Source organism: Balaenoptera ricei, chromosome 14 (genome assembly GCF_028023285.1).
Source record: "Balaenoptera ricei isolate mBalRic1 chromosome 14, mBalRic1.hap2, whole genome shotgun sequence".
Lineage (NCBI taxonomy): Eukaryota > Metazoa > Chordata > Mammalia > Artiodactyla > Balaenopteridae > Balaenoptera > Balaenoptera ricei.
Genome location: NC_082652.1, coordinates 6,900,097 through 6,921,701, shown reverse-complemented (window position 1 = coordinate 6,921,701; position 21,605 = coordinate 6,900,097). Strand labels below are relative to the sequence as shown.

The 21,605-nt window shown below is 42.0% G+C and overlaps 1 protein-coding gene and 1 long non-coding RNA gene across 5 annotated transcripts in view; one reads left to right on the top strand and one right to left on the bottom strand.

Annotated features, from left to right (window-relative positions):
• SBNO1 (strawberry notch homolog 1) overlaps window positions 1–16,057 on the bottom strand; it is a 59,242-nt gene extending 43,185 nt beyond the window's left edge. For 2 of the 4 annotated variants that reach the window (XM_059893657.1, XM_059893659.1), the window contains exons 1-5: window positions 15,908–16,057; window positions 7,922–8,053; window positions 7,292–7,396; window positions 5,537–5,849; window positions 690–790 (exon numbers count right to left, since the gene is read on the bottom strand). In XM_059893657.1, the coding sequence (XP_059749640.1) occupies window positions 690–790; window positions 5,537–5,849; window positions 7,292–7,396; window positions 7,922–8,053 (651 nt within the window). In that variant the 5' untranslated portion in view covers window positions 15,908–16,057. The remainder of the gene's footprint in view (window positions 1–689; window positions 791–5,536; window positions 5,850–7,291; window positions 7,397–7,921; window positions 8,054–15,907) is intronic. The other 2 variants (XM_059893658.1, XM_059893660.1) reach the window with 2 other exon arrangements.
• Window positions 16,058–16,142: 85 nt separating this feature from the next.
• Window positions 16,143–18,406, top strand: LOC132347768 (uncharacterized). The gene is made up of 3 exons (XR_009497294.1): window positions 16,143–16,353; window positions 16,501–16,550; window positions 18,076–18,406. It is a non-coding gene; the product is annotated as an uncharacterized LOC132347768 (long non-coding RNA).
• The last annotated feature ends 3,199 nt before the right edge of the window (window positions 18,407–21,605 follow it).

Sequence of the window (21,605 nt, the reverse complement as noted above, 5' to 3'; positions counted from 1 at the left end):
AACACAGCCAAAAATAAAAACAAATAAATAAATAAAATTAAAAAAAAAAAAAAAAAAGTGAAGTCCTCCCAGGCCATCTGAGTCTCATCTTCCTACAAACTCATAAGCCCTATTGCGAGCATCACTATTTACCTCTTGCTGTACCTTATATTACTACTTAAACCATGTGGTGTTAATTATAGGTTTTTTAAAATGGGGAGCCAGAAACCCACCACACAGAGGCAGGGTTATACACTGCGTAATTATTAAATGCACGCACAGAATCAATTTAACTGAAGCATATAGCATTTCCAAAATGTAAAAAAAATGTTAACATATAATTTACTCACAACTAAACCATTATGTGATCTGACATCCCATAACCAGCTATATAATAAGGCTCAATCCTAAAATGAACATAATTATCAAATACTTTTGGTTAACTCCACATTATCCTTTTTACTTATCAGATGAAATTCACAACAGAAAAGTGTCAGTACTTTGTATAATACTCTATCCTATCAAATATGTATGTTATAATCACCTTGTTTAGCATATATTAATTTATTCCAGTGAGGTTTAATGCTTGTTCATTAGTTTATGTGGCTGAGAAGCTCCCCTTCACGCCAAAAAAAGTTTTCTGAGAGCTACACTTAGCCAAGTGTACTTTCATACCACACAAAAATACAGATACAGCTTTTGAAACTCACCATGGTCGGGGAAAAACTCCTCATTTTCATGTCATTTATCCATATTCTTGCTACTTCTTTATTAGAAGACTCTTTCTTTACTGTGCCATTGCTTACATCAGCTGAGGGGGAGAGATAATTTACATTTTAGAACAAAATATCTATTTTCCTACAGTTTTTAAAAAGTTCAGTAAAGGGGCTTCCCTGGTGGCGCAGTGGTTAAGAATCCGCCTGCCAATGCAGGAGACACGGGTTTGTGCCCTGGTCTGGGAAGATCCCACATGCCACGGAGCAACTGGGCCCGTGAGCCACAACTGCTGAGCCTGCGCGTCTGGAGCCTGTGCTCCGCAACAAGAGAGGCCGCGATAGTGAGAGGCCCGTGCACCGCGATGGAGTGGCCCCCGCTTGCCACAACTAGAGAAAGCCCTCGCACAGAAACAAAGACCCAACACAGCCATAAATAAATAAAATTTTTAAAAAAAATAAAAATTATTAAAAAAAAAAAAAAAAAGTTCAGTAAAGTTTACCCACTTCACAAACCAAAGAATACCAATCTCTTATCTCTAACTTAAATTAAGCATAAGGATAAAAATATTCAAGCTATATGTCATTATGGAGGTAAGAATTAACATTAGAAAACAACTTAAAAGGAAAGATGTGCACAGGAAATTTGAAAACTATTTTATCAAAAAGACACCTTAACCAGAACACTATTTGGCAGTTTATTTCAAAACAATTACCCACAGCCAGCATTACTCTGAGACACTTCACTTGGCACAAAACCTGGTATTATCACCAAGATAGAATCAATCTCACCTGATCTGGTGGTACTTACTAACTTTCAAGGCAAAATAATTATTTCTGGAAGGGGAAAAAAAAACAGTTTGGGAACTCTACTGTCTTCCCTCAGAATAAAGATCCAAAGAATGAATCTGTTCTTCTATACCAGTGGTTTGCAAACTCTTTTTAGATATAGCACAAGAACCTCTCCATCAAAGTATCAATCAAAGTAGAACTACTGGGCTTCCCTGCCGGCACAGTGGTTAAGAATCTGCCTGCGAATGCAGGGGACACGAGTTCGAGTCCTGGTCCGGGAAGATGCCACATGCCGCGGAGCAGCTAAGCCCATGCGCCACAACTACTGAGCCTGCGCTCTAGAGCCCACGAGCCACAACTACTGAAGCCCGCGCACCTAGAGCCCGTGCTCTGCAACAAGAGAAGCCACAGCAATGAGAAGCCAGCGCACTGCAACAAAGAGTAGCTCCCACTCGCCACAACTAGAGAAAGCCTGTGCGCAGCAACGAAGACCCAATAGAACCAAAAATTACTAATTAATTAATTAATTTTTTTAAAAAAAAAAGTAGAACTACTTGGTTGAGAAGTTCTGAGCCCCTGTAACTAGCCTCCATCCTCCAAGTATACCTGAAGCACTCCCAGTACCTGGTATTCTTGCAATCACAGTGTGAAAATTACACCAGGAGAACGGATTATCACCTTATGTATTCTACCAAAAGATAGGGAGTATTTGGGTGGCCTGTCACTTGGGACTACAAAACGGCTGGGATTAAAGTGTTAGCAAAATAAGGAAGCTGGTACAGAGATAATAAATTTACTTGGGAGCACAGATCTGTTTAACATAACTGTGGGAGAGCCACTGAACAGTTCATAGAAAGAGTTACACGACTGGAGCTCAACTGAGAGATCAGAATCCAAAGAGCAACCTGAAGGGCTAAGGGCTCCAAAAGGGGCAGAGAACATGCAGGGAGCTCCCTGGCGGTCCAGTGGTCAGGACTCCGTGCTTTCACTGCCGCTGAGGGCCTGGGTTCAATCTCTGGTTGGGGAACTAAGATCCCACAAGCCATGCGGGGCGGCCAAAAAAAAAAAAGAGAGAGAGAGAACATGCAAAACCTCGCTCTCTGCAGTTTCACAGTTTTAACATTCTTCCCTTTCAGTAAAAAGATGACCCTCTCCTACAACACAAAAGTTAGTTTATCTTTGGCATTCACTTACCATGTTTCTTTTTCAGCCCTGGTCTAGTCTGACAATTTCTCAGCCTTCCACAGAAGGATGGCCTTGACTTGCAGTCTTTTGTCTTTTAAGAAGTATTATATTGGATGTGGGAGATGTTACTGTACTAGATATTACTCGGTCAGCTCCAAAGCTGTTTTGTTTTGCTCTCTAAACTCTTTCCTCACGATGGCACAGCAGCAGTCTTTCTCCTCATTAAATCCAAAGACTTTAATGAAAAGCAGCTTCTACTAACTGCTGATCACCCCTAAGTCTCCCAGGAGCCATTCCAGATGCTGTCCTGCACCTCAGCTAGGTCAGGGCCGTGGTCCTGCTCTCCATGGCAAAGAATGGAAATCAATCCTGAGACAGTTAAAATGATTTCTCAATGGGCATCTAGCTGCCAGGCTCCAGTCAGTTCAGGACAATAACCTTAAGAGTAAAACTACAGCCATAAGGCACAAAGGTATGGACTCAAAGATTAGATTATCTGGTATTTTTAATTGCATTTGTCACTGAAGACAAAGTTAGTTCCGCATCACCTACAAACACTCCTTGCTCATTCCTTTAGAATGCCCCAGCCCTCTACTTTATTATTATTTTTTTAATATTTATTTACTTATTTGGCTGAGCCAGGTCTTAGTTGCGGCATGCGGGATCTTCGTTGTTGGGTGCGGGATCTTTAGTTGTGGCACGCGGGATCTAGTTCCATGACCAGGGATTGAACCCAGGTCCCTTGCATTGGGAGTGCAGTCTTAACCACTGGACCACCAGTGAAGTCCCTGGCCCTCTACTCTATAAACACAAGCACATTAGAACTTCCCAGCAATCAATTCTGCTACAAAATATATCGGATGTTAAAACTTATCTCTCTCAATTGGAAAAATAAAGCAGCTGTTTGGAAGGAGGAACTCTCTATTCAATACCCAGCACCTCATTCCAAGAGCCCAGTGAGATGTTATGTATTAGTATAAATCACCAGGCAGGGAGTCAAATACTATTTAGCTCAATGGAAAAAAGAAGGAAAGAATATCCCTCTTAAGAGTTCACATTTTGGGAATTCCCTGGTGGTCCAGTGGTGAGGACTCGGCACTTTCACTGACGAGGCCCAGGTTCAACCCCTGGTCAGGAAACTAAGATCCTGTAAGCCGAGTGGCACAGCCAAAAAAGAAAAAAAAGAGTTCACATTTTTCAGTTTCTAAAACTATACTACTAAAATTTGATATAGCCAAAGTTAAAAAAAAAATTCTATTTTACCCTTAAAATTACCTTACTACACTAAATACAAAGCTTCCTCTAAGCATTCCACTTAAATACAACCTATTCCTGCCCCATATTCCATTTTCCATTTTTCTCCACGTGCCTACCCCTAACATACTATATACTTTATTTATTTTGTTTATTGTCTGTTTTTCTCCACTCAGATGCAAGCTCTATGAGGGCAGAGATTTCAACAGTTTTCTTCCCAGCCATAGTCTCAGAATCCTAGAACAGGGACTTCCCTGGTGGTCCAGTGGTTAAGATTCAGGGCTCCCACTGCAGGGGGCATGGGTTCGATCCCTGGTCAAGGCACTAAGATCCCACATGCCTCACAGTGTGGCAATTAATAAATAAATAAATATCTGTTGAATATATGAGCAATAAAAAAGCCACTCCAGAGAAGAAAAATTAACTGTAAAATTTACATTCTTTATGCATAAATGAATTCCTAAAAAAGAGTGATCAAACCACTGTTGAGCTTTTTCTCTTTAGATCTAAACCTACACTTAAAGCATTATGGATTAGCTAGTGGTAATGGTTGCACAACTCTGTGAATATACTAAAATCCACTGAATTGTACCCCTTTAAAAGGTACAATGGTATGTGAATTATCTCAGTAAAGCTATTATTAAAGAAGTATTTTGAGTGCTCACTCTTCAAAGAAAATATAGTGAATTACTATTCATTTTCATTACAATGAAAGTTTATATATTTTAAAAGAAAACTTACTAAAAAACACGACTACCGACATACAATGAAGCTAATGAGAAGCAAAATCATAAAACTGTAAGAGTTAAAGTAGTGAAGTATCAGTTTAAAGCCCATTACACCTCAAGCATGGTCCAAGGACCACCAGCAACAGCACCTCTAAAAAGCTTGTCAGAAATGCAGAATCTTGGGCTTCCCTGGTGGCGCAGTGGTTGAGAATCTGCCTGCCAATGCAGGGGACATGGGTTCGAGCCCTGGTCTGGGAAGATCCCACATGCCACGGAGCAGCTGGGCCCCGTGAGCCACAATTACTGAGCTTGTGCGTCTGGAGCCTGTGCTCCGCAACAAGAGAGGCCGCGATAGTGAGAGGCCCTCGCACCGCGATGAAGAGTGGCCCCCACTTGCCACAACTAGAGAAAGCCCTAGCACAGAAATGAAGACCCAACACAGCCATAAATAAATAAATAAAAATTTAAAAAAAAAAAAAAAAAAAGAAAGAAATGCAGAATCTTGGTCCCCATCCCAGACCTATTGAATCTGATTCTGTTTTTGTACAAAGATCCCCAAGTGACTCACAGTTATAAAGCTTGAAAAGCACTGATTTAAGTGACTGAGAAAAATGTTAACCAGTTATTCACAATTTATAAAACTGAGATCTCATGGTGTTCACGTAGCCACTTGATAATTCCACACTTCATTTTAAAGCTTAAGGCTAAGGCTTCTAAATTTTTGCTTCCCTTGAATTGCATAAATACTGTTAAGTCCACAGAGTCATGCAGATATCATCTCCTGTCATGACTACTTCTTTTAAGACCTAAGCAAACCCTTAAAAACACACTGACATATCTTAACGAAGGCAAGCAGTTGACACTATTGAAAACAAAAAGACTTACTAGCTGCTGTTGCAACTGGCTGAGCAATATTAGCCGGTGGCTTCAGTTTCATGAGTTCGTTCAGACTATTATTTTTTAGTAGGTCCTTCAGTTGAACCTGGTCTTTTGAAGGTGCAGAGGTCATGGCATTTCGTGCTGCTGGTGCTGAGACTGAAGGACGTGTGTTTGCAGTAGTCTGAATGAACTTTGTTAAAGTGATGGTTTGCCTATTCGTGGTTACAGGTGGTGTTTTAGTCATTACAATTGTAGATCCCAAAGTCGGAAGCTGATTTATTTGATTCAGCACAAATGTTGTAGTAGATGGAGGCTGCTGCTAGAAAAGAAAACCATATACATCACACCTGTGAAAAATTCTTTATTCTCTAATGCAACCCATATCCACAAACACAATAGGCCATTTAAAACTCTAAAACTGACTTATTAAGAATCTTACCCAACCACTGGCACTTTGGTTCTAATAAATATCATTAGATATAAACTACCTAGTTAAAATACACTATTTGAGAAAAAGAAGGTACAGTAGTAGTGTTGGGGGCAGCAAGCATAAAATGAGAGTATCCTAAGCAAGCTGTGATGTATAGTCACCCTACATAACACAAGGACTAGGAACATAATTTCTAATCCCAGCACTGCCCCCAACTAATAAGATAACCTTAGACAAATCACTTTACCTCTGGAGGCCCGGGCTCTCTGATGACCATTTTCCATTTCTAACATTCTATGATTCCTGTCCAATGCTTTGTCTGCTATCATACAGGCTATACTAACGTTTAACTTAATAAGATAAGACCACCAAGCAGAGTTTTAAATTCCTATGCCCCATGAATGATCCACCCAGGTAAATTACAAATATCAGTGATAATGCGGATGCTTCCTTTGAGCCTAAGGCAAAGCTACATAGCATTTTATTTTTATAGCTGTGGGGTGGGAGTTAGGAGTTGGACAAAAATGAAAAAAAAAGTCAAGATTTGAGGATAACAAATGTCTGTGACTTCAACCAAGTAAAGTACAACACAGGTATTTTTATAAATTTAAGTCTATTTCTACTTCCTTCCCCCTTCAAATTATTTATTTCTCCATGACTTCTCTAACAAGAATCTTCTAGATTACTATTAATTTTAAATGTAACTCTCAACAATAATTTATCAAAAGTTATCAAATTTTAACCAGTCTAATAATTTTATACCACTAGACCTTAAATTAATAATTGCTATGCGTAGGGAGTTTCCTGTGGCCTACTGGTTAGGATTCAGGGCTTTCACTGCCATGGCCCGGGTTCAATCCCTGGTTGGGGAACTGAGATCCCACAAGCCGTGCAGCCCAGCCTACAGTAACAACAGCAACAACGAAAACTGCTATGTTTAAAGCAAGGTCAGTGGAACTCTACATTTAAAGCACAATAACAATCACATAAAAATTATATATACAAATGGACAAAAGCTGAAATAAACAAGTAAAAATGAAAAGTGTAGTGGGTTAACATGTAGTTCATCTTTACTTCATGAATTTTCTATCACTTGCAATAAATAACCTAAAAAAATGGGGGTTTTTTTCCCCCTAATCTTTTGATCAACATAACTACCAGAAGAGTGAAAGAAACGTTTTATAAAGTAGGAGGTGAGAGTAGATAGAATACTGGGAAAAAAGTAGCAAAAAGCAGAACTAGTGAAATAAAACTACTTCATATTAAAGGTTATTTTCTTACTACAACCCTGAACTATTTTCATAGTAATGCCAAATCTAAATAATTCTTACCCTAACATTTAATAGTGCTGGAGTAGGTAGCGTCTCTGGTTCTTGTTTAACAGGAACTGCTGCTTCAGTCTCCAAACCTAGTTCTAATGCACTAAGTGGCACTGACTGGAGAGAAAACAACATCAGAGAAAGAAATAAAGAATGACGGCAGTGAATTCTGTTTCAAGAACAAGAGATGTATTTATTTGATTAAAATAAAAAAAGCTTTCAAGCTTTACATTCAAATGGAATGTAAAATCACTGATACCAGGTATAAAATAACAATCTTTGCAAGCATAACATCTTCACTAAACTACGCTAACACCAGAATCTTATTTTTGCTTTCAGAGAATGTGTATAGTGAAACCTCAGAAAAATATTCCTATAAAGTACAAAGACAAATATTGAGATTAGTGATCCTCCCGCAATAACTCTAAGCAATTCATCTCTTACGTTATATATCAAAGCAGAAAATAATGTCTTGATTTTCACTGCCAAGTATTTTCCACTTTGTGAATAAAGACTAATACTCAACATAAAAGTAATATTCACATGCATATTTAAAATGAAGGCTTAACAATACCTATTTCTATAATAGAAAATAAAATTTTAAAAAACTCACTTTTTACAGAGGCTTTGGAAAACTCTTACCTGCTGTATGGGAGGGGTAGGTGTTGGAGTTGCAAGCCCCGCATCTCCACCATCAATATCAAAGAGGTCATTCGGACTAATTCCACTCTCGCTCAAAGCAGCAAGCAGTAAATCTTGCCCTGGCTCCACCATCTTTAGAACAAAATATTAAATATTAACATAAAAAACTTAAAATGACAATTAACTCTCTTCTAAATATAAACCAACATTTTCTACCAGATCCATTCATTCAATATTTATGAAGAACCTGCTACACAGCAGGCAAAAAAAGGATGAAAGAGAAATAGTCTCTGATCCCAAGAAATTCACATTAAGATGGAAAGGAAAGAAAAGTATGTAAATCACAGAAAGAGTATATGTTACAAAATGCCATGGGAACAGAGAAGGAAATGCTGAATTCACCTGGGGAGAGAGATTACAAAGATGACAATGGAGCCAATTCTCAGGTAAGAAATTGCCAGGTAGACAAGGATCTTCTGGATAGTGCATTCAAACTTATGGGGGCACGAATGATGCTGGCACTCTAAGAAAGATGGCTAGAGTAGTTCAACATGGGTACGGAAGCTCAGAACAGAAATACGAGGTTCAAAAAAAAAAAAATACGAGGTTCACAAAGGTGATGGCAAGAGACGAAGAAGTTTTTGCCCACAGCTCTGAACACCATGCTAGAGAGCTCATTTAATCCTGTGAGGATCAGGGGTCACTAAAGCGTTTTCAGATAGAGGACTGCAAGACATAGTCAGATTTGTGACTTAGAAAAATTACTCCACAGCAGTGTGGAAGCAAACTGAGAATGGGTAGAGTAAGACCAAGGCAGGGAGACATCTTAGGAAACTGCTACAGCAGATCAGGAAAAAGATGATGTGCTATAACAGTAAGATGTAAACAGAAAGAAGGGGGAATGGATTCCAAAATATTTAAGAAGGAGAATCCATAAGACTAAGTTTAAATAAAAGCTCAAAATGGAAGGGAGAACATGAAACACACACAAAAAAGCATGAGTTGATGGATAATCAGAGTTAAGCCACCAAGAGAAAATGAAAAAGGTTGAGCCCAGGAGACCTAAAAGATGAGATATATGGAGTTTAGGGGGAAAAATGCCTAATTCGAGCAGGCAAATACACCTTCAGTTGGGGTTTTCCAACTGTACTCATAGGAGCCAAATCAAAGTATTCTACCACTAAGATAGATTTTTATCCATTTTGTAGGGAAAAAAAAGTTTAACAGAGCTTTCTTAATTTTAACTTTTCTCATTAATTTATCTGAAATAACCAATTTATATACACAAACATAATTATGAGAAATCTGACTACTTGTTTTTCTCAAAGAACTAATTTCACATTACATATATACTAATTTTCAGCTAATCCGTTTATTCTCAGATTGTGCAACGCAATTAAATGTTTCATTATGTCCTACAAAAAAAAAGTTGTTAGCCAAGAATACCATGACCACGACTTCCCAACATACAAGAACCACTGTTTTAGATGAAAGCAGGACATTTCATAGAGAAATTCTCTACTAGGTAGGTCTACGTCGCTTGTACATCATTTACAAAGATGTTCTAAAGGAAATACGAGTGAGTTTAAGGTGGAAACCACAGACATCCAGAAATGAAACGAAGGGCAGACCCACTGTTTAAAGGATGAGAGGAAGGATAGCCCAAAGGAGATTTCCCCAAAATTTTTCAGAGAAAAGAAAAGAAGTCTAAGGAAGAAAGCATTTTGAGCAGATGGGAAGGGAAGGGAACTGACAGTGACTAAGTATCTTGTACAAGCCTGGCACAGTGTCAGGCTCTTCATGTCCATCACTAGCCCATGACAACCCTGAGCAAGATAAATATTATAATTCTAGAAATGAAACTGAGGCTCAAAAAGCTTAAATTACCTGCCCAAGGTCACAACCAGATCTAGACTGTTCAAATTCCCGAAGCCCACGCATTCTCTTTCCAATGAGTAGATCAAGAAGTCAATATTGGTAACCTGTGAAGTTTCAATACTTAACTTTGGAATAAACGCCTGTCTGAGATTAAAACTGGAAAGGGGAGAATTAGTATTAAACAACAAGATGGAAATAGTATGAAAGAACCAGATGACAGGGGAGACAAGGAGAAATGTCACAATATGGGTTTAATATAAAATTGATCCATTCTGGGACTTCCCTGGTGGTGCAGTGGTTAAAAATTCGCCTGCCAATGCAGGGGACATGGGTTCGAGCCCTGGTCCAGGAATATCCCACATACCATGGAGCAGCTAAGCCCATGCGCCACAACTACTGAGCCTGCGCTCTAGAGCCCGTGAGCCACAACTACTGAGCCCACGTGCCACAACTACTGAAGCCTGTGTGCCTAGAACCCATGCTCCGCAACAAGAGGAGCCACAGCAATGAGAAGCCCACGCACCACAACGAAAAGTAGCCCCCACTCACCACAACTAGAGAAAGCCTGCACACAGCAACAAAGACCCAACACAGCCAAAAATAAATAAATAAAATAAATTTATTTTAAAAAAAAGTTGATCCATTTTTCTAATACATAGTTGACCACACTTTACAAGCTACTATCCTAGTACATAGTACAAATATGTACCAAGAGAGCAAACCAACGCTTTAAAAACATTTTCAATCTATAAAATACTTCATTAGGACCAATGAACTATGGGAATACAGGGTCTTAGCCCACTTGCTATGGCTAATTTTGACCTAGATTAGTAATTCCTGAAACTATCAAAATGTCATCTTTTTTAAAGTAAATATTGGAAATAATTATTTACATTTGAAACAAAAGCACATTCTTTTAAACCAATGATTCCTAAACTACAGACCACAGAAAGCTTGGAGGCCGAGGGATCCATTAATCCACGTGTTACTGAATTCACGAGAGCTTTCTGAAATATATTTTCTGAACAATTAGCATTATAAGTACAAAAATATCATGGAAGAGAGTTATTTGGGGAATAAACTTGTTGGAGTCCATATAAGAAATGATGGCCACAGTTTTAAGTAACATTATCAGTGACCTACTCAAAATGCATAGGAATCACAATTTGAGACCCTCTGATCTGAGCAGTGACCTAGTACTGACGATGCCTGTAAGAGACATTGTCTTTTACGAGCTATTAATGAAACAGATTTTAATTTTATATACATCTTATACACAAATAAAATCTAAGGATCCTTTCTCTCAAGCCAATTGGGCACAAATTCCCTACTTGCACTTTTTTTGCATGAGAAGTGGGGAGGGGATAGAGAGGACACATCTATGCCATTCTCTAACTCCATTAAGCAAAACCCTTAATATTTAATCATATTCCTATTCTGAAACTATCAATATTACAGACTCACAGAATTTCAGTGCTCAAGCTGACAGAGCCCCTAAAAGGTTGTATTATCCAACCTTCCCCACATTTTAAAAACAAGTAAGATTTATTCCTGAGAGGGAAAAAGCATTTTCACTTTGAACCCACTAAGTATAATGTAAACACAAGCACTGTTAGGTGCAAAAGAACTGCTAACTACTAACCACAGAGTGATTCTATCTCAAACAATGGACAACAAAAAGGTTCCATTTTTATCATAAATACATTTGAAAATATCACCTATTCAAAACAGTACACCCGTGAAAGCGTCTATGATAAATAAGGACTAATGACACAGTAGTAGAGAGAAACTAAGAGACATCCTTGGCAGGAAGAGAATCCTGAGAAACCACAGCCAATCAGAAGAATGAAAGGATACAGTTCCCACTGAGAATACCAACACTGAAACCTATCAACAAGGACAAGGTTCCTCTTGTTGAGACCGAAGCAGACCTTTATAGCTCTGGGCAGATACGAGAGATGTATCTGCAGCAGCAGCAGCAGCACACTACAGAGGCTGAGGAGACTATGAAGTCAAGGGGAAAACCTGGTTTCAAATACTGGCTACATCATCTGCTAAGTAGTGTAACACAGTTAAGTAATGACTTGTGACTCAGTTTCCTCATCTTCAAATGGGAATAAAAATAGAACTTACTTTACAGGATTGCTGTGTTGAGTAAATATTACACTACGTGGAATAAATATTAGCTACTATTAACCATCATGTTGATAAACATTACTATAATGTTCAAAAAATGTTTTCCTTCAAATTGCTGATACAACACTTTATATCTAGAAAACAAACTTTACCTGTTGGCAATTTATTCACTAATTAACTTCCACATTAGTTCTATAAAATACTAGCACCCTTTTTACTCAAGTGTCATACATCCAATATGTCTAATCAATTAGCGTATCTAGAGGAAACTGGTAGACATCTTTAAATGTGCACATATAATATCATTTTAGAAATATCTTTGCCGGACATCCCTGGTGGTGCAGTGGTTAAGAATCCCCCTGCCAATGTAGGGGACACGCATTCGAGCCCTGGTCCGGGAAGACCCCACATGCTGTGGAGCAAGTAAGCCTGTGCACCACAACTACTGAGCCTGCGTGCCACAACTACTGAAGCCTGCACACCCTAGAGCTCCACAACAAGAGAAGCCACCGCAATGAGAACCCCGTGCACCAAAACCAAGAGTAACCTCCACTCGCCACAACTAGAGAAAGCCCGCGTGCAGCAACAAAGAGCCAACGCAGCAAAAAATAAAATAAATTTATTTTTTAAAAAAAGAAATATCTTTGCCTGAAAAGGATTTTTCTCATTACTTAATAGTGCTAAACATGTCTAATTTTTGACCCAACTTTGTTTTTATGTAGCCTGGATGTCGATGACTGGCACTCGGCTTAAGAATTTGAAGGATAATGATCCACTTAGAATTTAGCTGGTTAAGTCCATCAACAAGTATTCATTAAGTGTCTACTGAGTGCTGGTTCCTTAAGGGTATCAGGAGGAAGGGAAGGTAGGTATAAAGAAGTTTGCTAAAAAGGATTTTCTTTACCTAAAAGGATATAATCTGTATTTTTTAACACCTACTTCCCCGAGCAGCGATTGCTCAGTAAAGTGCCCCTCCCCTCACTCTCATTGCAAAACCTATAGGAAGAATGGAATCAAAAAGGAATGTGCAGATTATATACAAGTTTCAAAACTGCTTTGAAAAAGAAGCCCAAGAAAGAGTTGGGTGGGGGGGACTACTTTCTCGATCACAACATCAAAATCAGATGGCTAGTCTTCTCAACGTTCACTATATGGCTGGAATTCTTTAACTCTCAAAATAATCCATGAGTAAAAACTACCCGTTATTCCCTTGTCAGAAATGAGAAACAGGCTTAGAGAGATGAACTGTAACAAGGTAACAACAAAGCAAGCTTGGAGCAGAATTACAAACCTAGGAGGGCTGATACCACGCGCCCCACGCCCCGCGGCCCCCCTCCCTCAAGATTCTGTGCTGTTAACTCCATACCAGTATTCTTCAAACTGCTGGTCACAACAATGTTGTCAAATAATTTAAGTATGTCATGACCAGTATTTTTAAATATTTCAAATATAGAATATTCAAATATTTTAAATACAGACAGAATTAATGCAGCACACGCAGAGAGGATAAACATTATTTCACGAAACTGAGTTCTATGCGTGCATTATGTACTAGGTCACAACATAAAACACATTTCTTACTGTGGAATGCAGTAAAAAAGGTTTGAAAATCACTGCTCTGTGCTATATACTGTCTCCCAAGAGGTAAATAAGCAAGTTAATTTGACAGGTTTTATACCATATTTTTTTTTCATAGAAGAGAGTTCCTGCTCTTCGAGAGCCTATTCTTTCCATCTACAGAAAATTTCAGTGATATCACAAGGTTGTCCTTATTACTTAGTAAAGCTCAACCACATCAAAGTGGATCCGTCAATTAGCATAAAAAAAAGACAACTGCAAAAACTTAAGGATTACATCATCTTGGTTATTAATTGTCTATTTAATGGAAAACAATTCCTCTCGGAAAGTATCTTTACACCAATTTTTGGCAGGCAAAGCACAAGAACCCACAGAGCCTCACGAAAAGTCAGGTATACTTGCTAAGAGCAGATCTCAGACCTGTGTGCTGTCTTCCTTCACAAGCAAGGCGGCAAGTCTCAAATCAAAGCTCAATTTAGAGACTAAGAAATGCCAAAATGTTATCTGTACCTAAAGTCTTTGAGGCAAAAAAAGACTTTAAAAAAGCATGAAAAGAATCTCCATACTGCACGTTTTTAAATAGTAATCTCAGCAAAACCCTTAAAACATGTAAAACTGACACATAAGAGCATTCAATGGATGGATGAATGAATGGATGGATGAATGGATGATGAATTTACGATCTGTAAGCCACTCACTAAGCCTCCCTTTTTAACATTTACCCAGCAACTAAAATAAAATTTATTTTAAATTCTGGAGGATTGTATGCAACAAAATTAGACTGGGAATAAAGTTAGATTGGGAGATAAAAAGCAGAATCCAGAGGAAAAGAGTAAAGATGTCTTCTCTGGTAAGATAAACTTTGGAAGCAACTTCTTTAAACATGAAAATAAAATGTTCCCTTGACTGCAAAACTAATGTCCCACTCAAGGCAGCAGCAGCAAATTCTACATTTTATCCTAGAAATTCTGTACACACTATCTTTTATGCAGTGATGAAGGCTTTCCCCACTGCTTATGACAAGCAGTTCTGATTGCGGTAAATAACTGGGAAAAAATGGAATCCCTCCGCACTGTTATCTGGTTTAACTGTCTACAACTATTCTGAGGAAACGCGCTAGAGCAACTAGGGATTTGACAGCTTTCTGGACCCTCCTGGCCGACACTTTAGAAACCCTATTCCGTCTCTAATTCTGGCTGCCTAAAGAATATGAAACATTTAACTCAACATAAACTGCTAATAATCAACTTTCAAAGGTCAAAGGGGACCCAGTTTTTAACCTTCTCTCATCAACACGTGTTTAGTACAAACTTCCGGGTGTGGTTACAACTGGCTGGGCAATTCAATGGCTAAAAACGTTGCTTTATTTGACTCTCATTTTCTCGCCCGTTCTTTTCCCACGTTTCTCAACCAGCGACTCCCCAAAACAAAAGCCTCCCACAGTAAACGGAGCACGCACATAAAAAGAGCTTCTATGTACGAGGATCAAGTTAGTGGTCCGCAAACATTAACCAAACAGAAACACAAAGCCGGGGTGGAAAGGGGAGGAGCTGGATGCCAGGGTCAGGAAAGAAACAATCACAAGGGTTCAGGCACATCCAAATCTCCTCAGCGGTTAAACCGACCCCAAACCACTTCTGGGAAACCACCAGCATACACTGGTTTGGGGAACTTTAGATGCTCGTTACGCCAAACACTCTCAAAGTAAGCCAATTTCCAACCGCCTTTCCCCACCACATAGATGCTTACTTAGGATCCAGGAGGCGAGCGAGCGAGCTCGAGGCTAAATTAACCTAATCACCGGGTGAGGCGTGAAGGTGGCCCCACGTGCCCCACGTACCGTCCCCATCGCCCCGACACCGAGGTAATCAGCAAACTGCAGGTGCGGGGGCCCAGATCTGGGGCAACCCTGTCGCCTCCCGCACTCGCCCTGAACCGGAACAATCGTCCGGGAGGAGGACTTCTGAAGGATTACGGAGCTCACTTTCCTGAGGGGCCGGGACCTCGCAGCCCCCGGGTCGAGCCGCGGAAGCAAGGGGGGGGAACGGCCCAGTCGGAGCCGGCGTCCGCAGACGCTGCCTCCTCGGCCAAACGGGGTGCCTCCGGCCCGGGACAGCGGGGCCCCCGGGGCCCGAGAGCCCCACGCGCGGCGACCGCAGGGCCCGGCGCTGACGGGCGGAGGAAGCGAGCGCGGCGGGGCCGCCGCCGGGACCGTGCCCCCGAGGGCCCCCAGGGCGCGCAGCTGAGGGGGCTGCGAGGGGCGAGAGAGGCCTCAAGCCGGGGTGAGGTGGCGGCCCCCCCAGCCCGGCCCCGCACGGCCCCCTGAGGAGGGTGGGAGTGGGAGGCTGTCCGGGAGGAGTGTAGAGGTAGAAAAGGGCTAAGGAGAGGACTTACTTTCCCCGCGGGATCCGACGCCGGAACAGCTTCTCCGGGTGGCGAGAGCTTGAAGAACCAGAGGCGACTGGAGCGGAGGCGGCGGCGGTGGCGGCGGCAGCAGCGGCGTCCGGCTCTGCCTACCTCCCCGCCGCCATCTTGACGCCCCTCCCCCCCAGCCCCCCAGCCCCGCCCCGCCGGGAGGGGGTGGGGCGACGGATGAGGCGCCGCGCGCACGCAGCGCGCGCCGCGCGCCCCACGTGACTTCCTCCCTCCCCCACCCCACTCCCCAGCGCCCCTCTCCGCCCCGCCTCCCTCCTAGGTGGAGGAAGATGATTCCCCCCCCATCTTGACCGCCCCCTGCCTTCGCCGCCAAGCACGGACTCCGTCGCTTCTGCCGACCCGGTATCAGTGGTTGGATCCAAGGGAATTCCGGAACCCAAACCGTCCATTACCGCGGCTCCGGGGTGGGCGAGGGGTGAGGGGGCCGGGTTTCCGAGGAAGGGGGAGGGGGGAAGACGAAGGCCGCCTAGGAGAGTCACGTGTCTACTGCTTCCGCCGGCGCTCGAAAGACCTCGCGAGAGTTCCGTTCCTCCTCCCTTTCTCCCTCGCAGGCTGTCGGGAAGAAGGTCCGTGATCTGGGTTGCCACCAGGAGGTCAACCGGTGGGTCGGGCGCATGCGTCCCACACCTGCTTTCAAAGTCAGGCTAGGAGGGGCCCGAAGCTGTTTTCAAAACCTTTTCGGTGTGTGGCTTTGGGCCAGGAAGTTACTTAGTGGCGTCTCTGTCACTTTGAAAGCTCGTTACCTTAGTTAAATCTAGAAAAAAATATTCGCATACTCATTGCTTGTTAGGCTTGCTCAAAGCACTTTATTCAATGTGAAACCGCAAGTAACTCGGAGCCCCTCGGCTGGTCCACTGCCATATTCAGATCCTAAGGAGTGAGAGCGCAGTCAGCCCCACTTCTTTTTTCTTCACACACACCCGGTAACCTGAACAAACTATTGCTCTCAATTAATGATTGCTACAGATCTGTCGCTACTACCTCTCACTTCCTTATTTTCATATTCTCCATTATGATCATTATTATTGCTACTACTACTAAGTGACCTGACAAAGAATAAACAAATTAACTTCTTGGTAACCCTTTTGTAAAGTCATTCTGAGAATGCTCTTTGAATCCCTTGCTTAGGTAATGGGCACGCCTGGGTGATTCTTGCCCCCTACCGGCCGCGCTTCGCACTCGCCTTGAGCTCAAAGCAAACCTATGGTTTGGCTAACTTGGAGGTTAAGGTGTGAGCTCTTCAAGAGACAGTGTGGGGCTGGGGGAGAGGAAAAAAAATGTAGTCATGGCAAGAATAATTATGACTCTTCCAACATTGTGTTTATATACATGAATATGTATTATATATGTATACATGTAAACAGACATCTTAAATTGCAGATTTGCTAATCACTGTACCTCCATTATTTCGTTTAATCCGTACACACACAAACCTATAAAGGTAAAAAAAATAAAAATAGTTCCATAAGAACAAGGCCTTGGGGACTTCCCTGGTGGTCCAGTGGTTAAGACTCTGCGCTTCCACTGCAGGGGCACAGGTTCAATTCCTGGTTGGGGAACTAAGACCCCGCATGCTGCTTGGCATGGCCAAAAAAAAAGAACCATGGGAGACCAAGGCCTTCATCTGTCTTGTTCACTACTTTCCCCTAGCCTAGTTTATGGTCTAGTGTAGATGACAGCAAACAAGCAATTGTCACATTATAAAAAGAGAAAGAATACAGCAAAAAAACTAAGACATTGTATTGATAGTTAATGCATCAGTGTCTTTGGAGCTTGGTTGGAGCAATTCAGTTTCCAAGTGGCCCCCAAACTCTAGTTGTACACCGGAACTAGATGAGTCCTAGATTCTGAAGACAGAGGTCTAACCTAGGAACTCCCACCTTTTGAGGTACTTTCTGAGCATCTAAGCCAGATCCTTGCCACCATCTCTGCATAATCTCTTTACCTTGAACCAAAGTAAAAGATGGTGTTTCAGGGGATATTTATAATATAACTGCACATATGCACACAAATGTTATGCACAAGGTCATTCATTGCAGCAGCATTTGTAGAAGGAAAAGATGGGAAACAACTTTAATGTCTTTGAAGAAAAGACTAATTAACTAAACTATGGTACTTTCCTACAGTGAAACAGTTGTTCAAAAGAATGAAGCACCTCTGGGACTTCCCCAGTGGCACAGTGGGTAAGAATCCTCCTGCCAATGCAGGGGACATGGGTTTGATCCCTGGTCCAGGAAGATCCTACATGCCATGGAGCAACTAAGCCCGTGTGCCACAGCTACTGAAGTCCGTGTGCCTATAGCCCGTGCTCCACAACAAGAGAAGCCACCATAAGGAGAAGCCCGCACACCGCAACAAAGAGTAGCCCCCGGTCGCCACAACTAGAGAAAGGCTGCACGCAGCAACGAAGACCCAACACAGCCAAAATAAGTAAATAAAATTTAAAAAAAAATAGAATGAAGCACTTCTGTCTATGAGAATATATATTTTGCTTGCATGTTCGCGTGGAGCATCTCAGAATGACAACACAAGTAGCAGTTGTATCAGGGGATGGGAACTGAGAGACTGAGGGTCAGAGGCAGGAGGAAGACTTACTAGCTGCATCCAGAACAGAGATACTACTGGAAGCAGATAATTCAGAAAAATCCATATTCGGGCATGGTATTGACTCCCCCCCCATTCAGGGGGGGCTATTTATATTTACACTACACTTCTCATTTCATTCAACTAATATTTGAGCCAGATACCGTGTTAGAGGTATTGTATTAGGGACACAAGTTTAAGAAAAACAAGGGGGATGTGAGGGATGGTGCCTGCTCTTGAGATAAATGCCCTTACAGTCTAGTGGGCATTAATCCCAAAATTACACAAAATGTAAACTTGTAGCTGTGACAATGCTACATAAAAGCTAACAGAGCCTATTATAGAGTAATTTGACCTCATCAGGGAAGTCAAAAAAGTCTTCCTTGAGAGAGCAATAACCCAGATGAGATTTGAAAAGTAGGTGTTAACTAGGCAAAGTGAAGGGAGAACTGCACTCGAGAAAGAGGAAACAGCACATGCAAATGTTCTGAAACAGGAGCGAAGCAAAGAGAAGGGACAGTAACGAAGCAAGTGCACCAGGGACTTCCCTGGGTGGCCCGGCCCAGTGGTTAAGACTCCACAGTTCCACTGTAGGGGGCACGGGTTGGATCCCTGGTCGGGGAACTGAGATCCTGCACGATGGGGCCAGAAAACGAAAAAAAAAAAAAAACACACACAAAGCAAGTGCACCAGTTGTTAAGATAATGTTTCTCAGCTCCAAACCCAAGCATCTATGCTCTGCTTTGTGATGCACTGCAGAACTACGTTTCTGCTTTGCCAGCTGTTTCAGAGCCACTAGGCTGGAGCAGGAAAAAGTTTCCTGTGAATGTCATCCCAGCAACACCTCTTCACCCTGGCACGTGCATTTCCCTCCAAAGTGATACCACAGCAGCTATATCAGTTTGCAGTTTTTCCCACACTTACAGAGCTGGCCTCTTCACACCAAACTCTCCTCTCAGACACGAGGACCAGTGAGAGCATCTGCGGGGTCACCCTCCAAGCTCAGAGACACTAACACCAGTTGAGCAGAACCCCCTCCTTGGAGTTTCAGCAACATGGGGCCCCTCTTCTACATTTCTAAGTTTTTTTTTTCTAAATATTTACTTAGCTGCCTTGGGTCTTAGTTGCGGCATGCAGGATCTAGTTCCCTGACCAGGGATCAAACCCGGCCACCTGCATTGGGAGCGTGGAGTCTTAACCACTGGACCACCAGGGAAGTCCCCATTTATAAGTTTAAATTACACCAACCCCTTCCCTTTGTCCCCTTAGCCTGAGTGGTGAGAATTGCTTTCCACAGTTGCAACATCTGTGATGCCTTCAAGTTCTCTCTTTACCCTTTCAGTTACCTAGTTCACCAGTTTATACCTAGTTAACAATTTTTTTTTTTTTTTTTTTGCCACACTGCGCGGCTTGTGGGATCCTAGTTCCCCGACCAGGATTGAACCCAGGCCCTCGGCAGTGAAAGCAGGGAGTACTTAACCACTGGAATGCCAGGGAATGCCCAACAATTTCTTATCTTAAATTTTCCTCATTAAATAACTGGTGTGGTATCTGCCTTCTGTCTGCACCTTGATTGATATAGCAAGTAGAAAGGAGTTACTAGTAGGATTGCAAAAAGTAGATAAAGATCATTCTCAAAGAGCCTTTTATAACTGAGTTTGGACTTTATTCTGTAAGCTACAAAGAACTCAGAAGCCTGTTATTCAGAGAACTGCCATGGTTCGATATGCATTCTAGAAGAATCACTCTGGAAGCAGTGCAGCAGTTGGATCTAAGAAATGGGCTGCAGGTACAAAGACCAGACAGGTCGAGAGGAGAGAAGAACAGAACCTGAACTGGAGCAAAATTGTTGAGCAGTAGAAGAAGGCCAAGTGCCATTAGCTGAAACGCTGACCTCAGGAAGACAAACAGGTCTAAAGAGGAAGATAATGAGTTCGGCTTTAGATAGGAGGAATGCTTTGCTTACCTATTGTTAGGTAAAAAATGACCCCCAAATGTAACGACTTAACACAACAACTGCAATGTTATTCTCATGATTCTGCAAGTTGGGCTGGGCTCAGCTGGACAGTTCTTCTGGTTTTGCTAACAGTCACTTGTGTGACTGTATTCAGCTGGTGGATCGGCTGTGGGCTGGGCTCAGCTGGGATGCTGGGACAGCTGTATTTCTCTCTTTCAAAGTGGTCTCTCCAGCAGCCTCTCCATGGTTCTTGTACTGTGGCTCAGGACTCCCAAGAACATGAAAGCAGAAGCTTCTAGCCTTTCTTAAATTTTAGGCTTTCAAATGACACAGTGATGTTTCCACCATATTCTGTTGGTTAACAAGGCCAAATAGGACTCAAGGAAAGTCACACAAGGGTATGAATAGTGGGAGATGCTGTTCACTGGAGGCTACCTAAGTCTATCATAAGGAATTTTGAGAGGCCTGTGGGAATCCAAGTGGAGATGTCTAGCAAGCAGTTGAGTCTACAGCTTGAGAATCCAGATGGGGATTAAAACATGAGAGAGGATAAAACTGTACTCAGAGAATGCAGAGAGAAGAGCAGGGGCCCAAGGGCAGAACCCTGAGGTCCTATATCTAAAAAGTGAATATGCAATGAGACGTAGAAAGATCAATCAGAGAGGTCAAAGCAGAACCAAGGCAGTAGAGTTTTAAGGAATGAGTGATCAAGCAATATCTAACGCAGCAGAGAGCACCAGATTGTGGGCTGAAGCGTGTACTGGATTTTAGAAGGTGGTAGACATAATCGCAGGTAGCGGTATTGTTGTTGTTGTTGTTGAAGACTTTAATTTTTAGAGAAGTTTTAGATTCCCAGCCAAACTGAGGAGAAGGAACAGAGATTTCCCATCTACCCCCTGACCCCACATTTGCATAGCCTCCCCCACTATCCACGGCCCCTGCCAGATGATACATTTGTTACAATTGATGAACCTACATGGACACATCATTATCACCCAGAGTCCATGGTTTACTTCTTCTTGGTGGTGTACACTGTATGAGTTTGGACATGTATAATTACATGTGTCCGTCATTACAGTATCATTCAGAGTATTTTCACTGCCCTAAAAATCCTCT